Source organism: Diplotaxodon limnothrissa, linkage group LG22 (genome assembly GCF_057381915.1).
Source record: "Diplotaxodon limnothrissa isolate DT_005_m linkage group LG22, D_limnothrissa_male_GT1.1, whole genome shotgun sequence".
NCBI lineage: Eukaryota > Metazoa > Chordata > Actinopteri > Cichliformes > Cichlidae > Diplotaxodon > Diplotaxodon limnothrissa.
The window spans coordinates 1419422-1427580 of NC_140616.1; the positions used below are offsets into that span (position 1 = coordinate 1419422).

The 8159-nt window shown below is 43.7% G+C and overlaps 1 protein-coding gene across 1 annotated transcript; it reads right to left on the reverse strand.

Moving 5' to 3' along the window:
* Window positions 1-2722: 2722 nt before the first annotated feature.
* Window positions 2723-7120, reverse strand: LOC146609092 (uncharacterized). The gene is made up of 6 exons (XM_085345855.1): window positions 7060-7120; window positions 5180-5458; window positions 4076-4147; window positions 3235-3342; window positions 2899-2964; window positions 2723-2748 (listed from the first exon to the last, which is right to left on the reverse strand). The coding sequence occupies exons 1-6, from the start codon at window positions 7118-7120 to the stop codon at window positions 2723-2725; spliced, it is 612 nt and encodes a 203-aa protein (XP_085201981.1).
* Between the last annotated feature and the right edge of the window lie 1039 nt (window positions 7121-8159).

Genomic DNA, 8159 nt, shown 5'->3' on the forward strand with positions numbered 1-8159 from the left:
GCAGCAGCGGTGACACTGGCCTCTGAGGGATGATAGGGATGACACACAGTCTGCATGAGGAGGCTGGTGGGGTCGAAATCTTCTGCTGCTTTGGTCAGACTCATAGTTTGGGTTAAAATCCACCCAACCTCTCTAACTTTGTCTCCAAACAGCTTAACCTGAGGCGACTCTCTCATGTACTCTTTTAATCCAGCACGTCAGACTCCCTAAAAATCTGAGCATCGGCCTCCTGTCGCTCTGTCAGTGCCACTGTCTCCCCATCATCACAGCTGGTCTCTCCTGCAGTTGCTTTGGATGGTTGGCCTGGGTATTCAAACTCACGTCTTCTTAGCATAGCTTCAACAACAGCTGTCGTTCTTCATCAGTTTATCCCTCCTCGCTCTAGCTCACATTAAATAATCGGGTTAAACAGCCCTCTCTCTCAGACACCTCCATACCTGCACAGGTTTGTCACGTGGACGGCTGCCTCCTCCTCTTCATGGCTGCCCTCACTTCCTCCTTACTCCTCTGAACTTCCTGGTCCATAATCCTTCCTCGTCTCTCAGATACAATCTCTTTTCTCAGTGTCACATGAAGGTGACTGTCAGCCTTTGTCTTTGCTGTAGCTACCACCTAGCTATCAACCTCCTCTTCTTCAAAGTCATCCTACCATTAAATGCTGCAGGTATACACCCTCCCCTGACACCACCTTACAGTCTCCTAGCTTTCACTTTCCCCTTCCTGTGTTAGATGTAGCCCACCTGTGTGCACCTTCATCACAATCACAGTTTCATTTCTCTCTCCAAGCCCACCCAGCACCTCCGTCACCTCTGTTCCCTGCACCTGGATGTCAGAGCTCTGCTCCAATCACCACTCGCTATGATCCTGTCTGACCCCCTCCTGACCTCCACAACACTGTTCACCTGCTCCACCTTCGAGGCTTCCCCTACTCCATTTCTATCTGCACCATGGAAGAACAGCTAGCATCCATCTCCAGCGTCAGCCTTGCTTCCCGTCCACACATCACATATCTACCTTCCTCCATGATATCAGCAGCTTTATCAGTCTGGTCAACTATCATTGGTATCATAATGTCATGTACACTGAAGTGGACTCACAGTCAGGGGAATCACAGTCAGCCTTTATTTACAGTGACTTCACTAAAAACATGCGTCATACAAATGTGGAAATAGAAGCTGTGCTCCAGGGAGCAGCAGACATGCAGCATCAACGCTCAGGCAGGACCATCCCAGTCAGGACCATCCCAGTCAGGAGGGAAATCCTGGGAAGCTCTGCACAGAGGGAGGAGAAACAACATTAGAGTAAAGAGACGAGCAAACACTCATCAGAGCCAACGACGTCTTCCCCGGATCGTCACGCTGACAGCAGCTGCTACCTGGAGGAGCGCTGCTGACGAGCTCACAGGTGCTGCTTCAGCGTTTTAATTTTACACAACAATAAAACACCAAAAGAAAAAAATGAAGATTTTCCATAGAATAAATATCTTTAGCGTTTCACTCTGTCAGCACAGGCAGAATACACTGGGCTTTGAAATGGTGCAAAAGGATATAAAATGAGGTCATTTTCTATATTTATGACAGAGCAGAAGCAGCAAAGGGTGTGTGGTGTAGGTGGGTCATCACTGAGTCCCACTGATGACTGACATGATACCAACCTGGCTTCAAGCATCTAAAATATAAAACATGTTTAGATTGATCTTCTTTATAATTCCAGATATCCTGCTTCGTGTATCTGATGTCTTCAGTTTGTGTCCACAATGTACAGAGTAGCAAAAACACAGAAACATGAAAGGATGAGTGTGTCCAAACTTTCCTTGTTTCTCTTCCTTCTCGGCTCCACATGAAGCTCTCTTTACTTTGCAGTCGATTAGAGGAGTTTATAAAAACACAAACATAAATACTGAGACGTTGTTGCATCTGGTACATTTTCAAAGATATTCACAGATTTAAACTGTCAGTGATTCATAAGCAAAAGTGAGACGAGTGTGTAAGGATCATATAAATGACTTCACAGTTCAGTGGTTTTCTCTTGGTTGCAGCACTCAGACTCATCAATAACTGCTCGTGTTGTTTGTCCTGAATTTGATTTGCTCAAAAACTGAAACAGCTGTTAAACAAGAGAGATTATTAACAAGGAGAAAGAGAGCAAGTTTCTCCTGTTTTGGCTTCCTGTTAAATCCAGAATTCAAAATCCTGCTCCTCACATACAAGGTCTTAAATAATCAGGCCCCATCTTATCTTAATGACCTTGTAGTACCATATCACCCTATTAGAGCACTTCGCTCTCGCTCTGCAGGCCTACTTGTTGTTCCTAGAGTATTTAAAAGTAGAATGGGAGGCAGAGCCTTCAGTTTTCAGGCCCCTCTTCTGTGGAACCAGCTTCCAGTTTGGATTCAGGAGACAGACACTATCTCTACTTTCAAGATTAGGCTTCAAACTTCCCTTTTTGCTAAAGCATATAGTTAGGGCTGGACCAGGTGATCCTGAATCCTCCCTTAGTTATGCTGCAATAGACGTAGGCTGCCGGGGATTCCCATGATGCACTGGGTGTTTCTTCTTCACTCTCTATGTGTTAAAGAATATATAAAAAAAATAAAATCCATTTTTTCCTTGTGATCTTATGTTTTGTTCAATTTAATCTTTTACTATTTATAAACCCTCCAGTGTCTGTTTTCATGAACAGCAGCATCAAACCAATAACTCCACATTTACCTGCAGGGCTGTCAGCATGTTGATGCAGGCGCTGCTCCTGAGAAAGAACACAGAATTAATTATTACGATTAACTATCAGCAGGAATAATTTAACCAGTTTATTTCTTCCTGGAATCTGTTAATCAGACTGTGAGTGTAACAGAAGAAAGGATGAAAGTTTAGATGAGCTCAGCTGCTTCACTCTCACCATTTATAAGATGAAGTTCTGCTCCAGCTGGTGTCTCATCACAGACGTGGAGCTGTTTGTCAGGCCCTGCAGACAGATCAGAGTCAGCTCCTCCTTAAAGACAGTGAAACATGCTGCCTGTTGTGATGTCATGCTGGAAACAAGATTCAGAGCTGTTAGCTGAACCGTGCTAGCCCAGGTGGCTAATGTGTTAGCAGTTAGCAGACAGAGTGAAGGCAGGAAAGTAAACCAGACTTCAGCTGAACATGAAATAAAGATGTGAGACTGATCAGGACAAAGCGTCTAAACAAATACATAAGTCAGCTAAACCACAGCACCTCCTTTTACTTTACTCACCTCGTCTTTTGGACTTTTGTCTCCAAATAAAGTAAATGATGACGAGAACAAGGCTGCAGACGAAGACCACAAGGGCTCGGATCCCCAAGTCAAACAGGTGATGGTTGGCTGGAAAAGCAAAAGAATAATTATCCGATACAATTATTAAACAAACATGATCGACTCTACATACTATTTATTAATATCATAAACCCTGCTCCAAAAACTTAATTAACACTTCAGAGTGTAGCATCAGGCCAGATGTTGATGCACAGCTAGGCAGCAGCTGTACTTAGAGGGGCAACAATGAGACGACCTCCAACACAGGAGCAGTTTTACAGCTGAAAGTCTCAGACATCGTTTCCTCCTCATCTTTTCTGTCTGTGTTTTCACCAGTTTGACATCCAGCTAAGGTCAGTGTCTCTACTGGTAGCACTGGGTGATACTGGACCCTCCACAGGTTGCACAGGTAGTCCAGCTTCTCCAGCTGTGGCACATTGAATACGTGCCACAGCTGGAAGCTTTGCTGTGTCTCGAGGCGTCTTTGAATTCAGCCTCTGTAGGTCTATAATGTTCATGTCCATCCAACGATGTGGCATCCTTCCATTGCTAACACACGTCCTCGCTCATATTATAGATATGCAGCAATAGTTTTTCCCATTGAGATCAGACACGTTTTCAAAGTCTTCCTTTTTTTCAACAGTGTTTTTTTAATGTAATTCAGAACAGCTGAGCTTGTCTTACAGAGCATCATGCCTCAAACACACACGTCATTTATACTGTAAACAGCAGAGCTGATGTAAGTTTGACTGAGAATTATTTAAACCTGTGAAGCTGAATGATGTCTTTGTTGGAGTCATACCTGACGGGGCAGATGTCACTGCAGGCTGATGAGTAACTGTTGTAGTTATTGTTGCTGCGCTTGTTTTATTATCTTGAGAATACAACAGAGAATTTAATTTCATAAACTGAAAATGAGAAAGACTGACAGAATTACACATGTGTATTTTAGCCAAATATGTACCATAAATAAATAAAATGCATGTTTTCAAAAAAATACAATTTCTATAAATAAGAAACAAAAACATTTGATAATATCTTGAGATTTGGAAACGATGACTGGGTACTGGATTTGTTAAAAGTGCCGTGTTATACAGGAGCAAACGCAGTGACGTCATCGACAGCACTGCTCAAACTCGAGGGTCTAAACTAAACTCATCCTGCTCTCTGCTCTTCCTCCTCTTTGAGCTGTAAACTATGATGTGCTGGTGGCTGCAGACCCCGCAGGTTTAGCTCTTTGAACGTGGAGTTTAATGTGTTTTGGGTTCGTGTGTCTCACCTCTGTCAGATCTCTGTCCTTTGGTCACATTCAGATAAGCAGCTGGTTCTCCATCACAGTAGTACAGTCCAGAGTCAGCAGGCTCAGCTTCTCTTATACGTAATGTTGTGTCCTCCGTGGAAACAGAAATCCTTCCTTCATTTATTTCTCCAGAGTCTCGTCTCCACGTGGGAACAGCTGATCCTCCAACATCATGAGAACAGTTCAGAGTGATGCTGCTCCTCTCTGCAACACTCACTATTGTTGTTCCTGTGAAGAATTCATGACATTTATCATTAAAGTGATTCTTTCCAACCTGCAGACTGTTAAACAGGAAGCTGTGCACTAAAGTTACAGCAACAAGAAGCGGTTAAGAAAATGGATGATGATGATGATGAAGGATGCTCTCTGCTGCAGTCGTTCATAGTCTGACATCGTCTGACTGAATCCAGCTGCACTCGATCAGAGACTGATGAAGGATTTATGCTCCTGGTGTCAAAGCTCTGTGGTTATGCAGAGAGGTGCATGATGGGAGTTCATGCTTCACAGACACATTCGATTTAACCTGACAAAGTGTTTAAAATATGTTTGCATGTCACCAGTAACAGAGATGGATTTTAAACAGAAAATAGAAAAACAGGATGTTACCTGATGGGATCACTGTCAGCTCCACAGCTGCTTCATGGCTACAGAAGTATCTGCCAGAGTCTGAGGGAGCAGCTCTGAGGATCATCAGAACCCCGTCAGCCTGTGAACTGTATCGTTTCTGTGGATCATTGATGTGTTTTGTAGTTTTGTCTCCATCAGCTGTAAGTATGTCAGCTCTGCTTCCTCCACTCTCTCTGCTCCACCTCACTCCACCCTCCACAGAGTGAGGACAGCGCAGAGTGATCCGCGTCCCCTCCTTAACTCCTTCATGGGTCAAACCTGCAAAAACAAACAGAGTTTTTCAGAATTACAGCTCAGACTGAGAAATCCATAAACCTTCAGATGCTGTGGACACATGTTAACTTATCTGTGTGTGATGGGCTGTAAAAATGTCACAAAGCTGAAAACGATTATTTGCGCTTAGTTACACAGATGAAGAGTAATCAATCACATTGAAGACTTTTCACAGCATATTAGTTTATTTTACTCAAGCTTGATAATTAGAATAATGCTTTGCTCACTTAAAATAAATGAAATAATAACTTTCTACTAAAGTTGTTTATGTTGTTTTCCACCTTTTCCTTAACCAGACCCTGCAGGGTTAACCTGAGTGTCCCAGTTTGTTTAACCAGGAGGATCCCAGGCCTGATTATTGTTGATGTATTACAAATATTCTGGTTTTATTGTTATTTACTTCATTCTGAGTAAATAAATATCCATGTAATATAGTTCAAAGTTAGCGTCGTGTTCATACATGTTAAAAATGCCTGTAAATCAAATGAGCTCAGTGACAATTACTGTTTGTTTGAATCAATTTATTAATAACATAAAACCTTTAAACTGATGCAACACACAACAATGTCACAAATATATTCAACTAAATAAATTTCTTCATTTGGGAACTAATCTTTCTAGAGGTGAACACAGTCTGTCCATCCTCTCCCTGCTCTCCTCTCCTCAGCCTCTCTTTGCTGCCTCGTGTCCTCTCTGATCAGGTCTAGCAGCTCATCATCTCTTTCCCTCCCTGTCGTAGGTGGCTGACACGCTTCGCCATCGCCGTCGTTTAACTCACCCACTGCTGTGCTTGGCCCTGGAGTGTCCTCAGGCAGAGAGGACACTAGGACAGAGGCCTAATGGAAGGCATCTGTCCTGTCAGGGGTGATCAAGGAAACACACGGGAAGACAGCAGGAACCAATCAGACACAGCGAGACAGGGCAAGCAAAAGTGAACACAATGCACATGAGACAAGGACTATCAAAATAAAACAGGAAGTAGCTCTGTGTGGTTTTTGTTCAGGGGAAACACGGAAACAGAACGGACGGAGCAGAAAAAGGAGAAACACAGAGAGGAAATGGATGAAGGTGAGGAAGAGAGAGAGGCAAACAACCATGGAGACAAGACTGACTTCCACAGGAAGCACAGAGGGAAGTGAACGACCTGATCAGCAAACTCAAAAGCACCAGAGGACTAAACTAGGAAGCACAAATCTCATAAATCTCTCTAAGAAAACAGCAACGATTCAGAAGTGCACAAACACAAAACACTGGGCCAACGAGCCACAACCACCACCTGCTGATCGCCAATCAGGAAACACTAATTTCCTGATTGGAGGTTGAACTGTCGTATGAAGCACTCAGTCTTTTCTAACGTTTTATAGTCCGAACAAAATGGCTTCGTCCATCTGTAAAATAACTGAGGGATAATTTTATGACAGATTTACAGTCAGTGAGATAAAAACTGTGACGCGTCGCACACTTTGAGCTGCGGTCACACCTTTATCCAAGCACACAGTCTCACACTGAACTTCACAGCTTTTATTATCTGAGTCTCATATGTAAACTATAAATATGTAAATGTGAATAGAGTGAAAGAGTCTCACCTGCAGCGACATTAGAGCCCAGAGTGCAGACCAACAGGCAGCAGAAGATGTTCACCTTCATCCTCACACAGTGCGAAGTGTCTGAACAGTTCCTGTGTGATCTGAGAGCAGGAACTGAACACGTCTGTTCTTCCTCCTGCTGCTCGTAACCACACAGCTTTACAAACACAGACACAAACTTGTTTGTGGGTAACAGGTAACAGATGCTCTTTTTATAGTCTATGAACATGTTTCAATGTTAACATTTAAATGGGGACATTTTTATGTTGTCGCTGACTGGAAACAGATACTCTGTCTTACTTACTCTGCACACAGATCAACAAGCGTAAGGACTGACGACTCACAGAGGAGGCAAAGTGGTATCAGCTGGAAACTTGTGGTTTTAACCTGAGCTGCAGGAAGAACAAATACACATGGAAACCAAAGGATATTAATAACATGACAAGAAGCCATTTACACGTCACAACACGGAGTCCACCGAGTTCAGTGGAAGTGAGTATTTTTAAAGCTGTGTGTCAGAAACCACACTGATCAGTCACTCATTCAGATATTGATGAAGAAGCACTGGCAGCTAAAATCCTCTTCATCAGTTCTTCACTGAGAGCACCAGATCCATGAGGCTGGGCTCTACCACACCAGGTGAGACCCCAGGTGCAGGCTGTGTAAAGAGGCCACATAACAGCAGTCTGAAGGGTGTGTCTCGTCCCTTTACTGTGTCTGCTGTAACTGAGTGGATGTCTGTTGTTGTGACGCAGTGTGAAGATGAGTTCCAAGACTCAGGACTGCTGTGGTGGGGGCACCTGCTCACCCCCTCCCTCAGAACAACACATCACTCACGTAGGAATATTGATGGAGGGTTGTGGGCGGCGTAGGTCACAGTCAGTAGGGCCATTCACGTAGCCGTGCTGGCTGTAATGCGGCGACCTGGCCCTCTTTTTAATTACACTTTACTCATGATCTGCTTTTATGAGGCTTACAGTGCTGGTGCTGAAGAACAGAGCAGAGTGTAAAGATGTCTGAACTTTAGGAGCAGGGATACACCTGCCTCAGGCGAGCGTCTGGAGGAGCCTAACCTCAAAGATGAAGATCTGCATAGTTAC

What these genes read in the sequence shown, in the direction of transcription:
- LOC146609092 (XM_085345855.1), bottom strand. Translation starts at nt 7,120, where the DNA reads ATGAAGGTGAACATCTTCTGCTGCCTGTTGGTCTGCACTCTGGGCTCT. An exon ending in GCTGACAGTGATCCCATCAG is followed by an intron (nt 4,148 to 5,179) that starts GTAACATCCTGT and finishes TGTATTCTCAAG; the next exon opens with ATAATAAAACAAGCGCAGCA. An exon ending in ACAAAAGTCCAAAAGACGAG is followed by an intron (nt 2,965 to 3,234) that starts GTGAGTAAAGTA and finishes ATCTGTCTGCAG; the next exon opens with GGCCTGACAAACAGCTCCAC.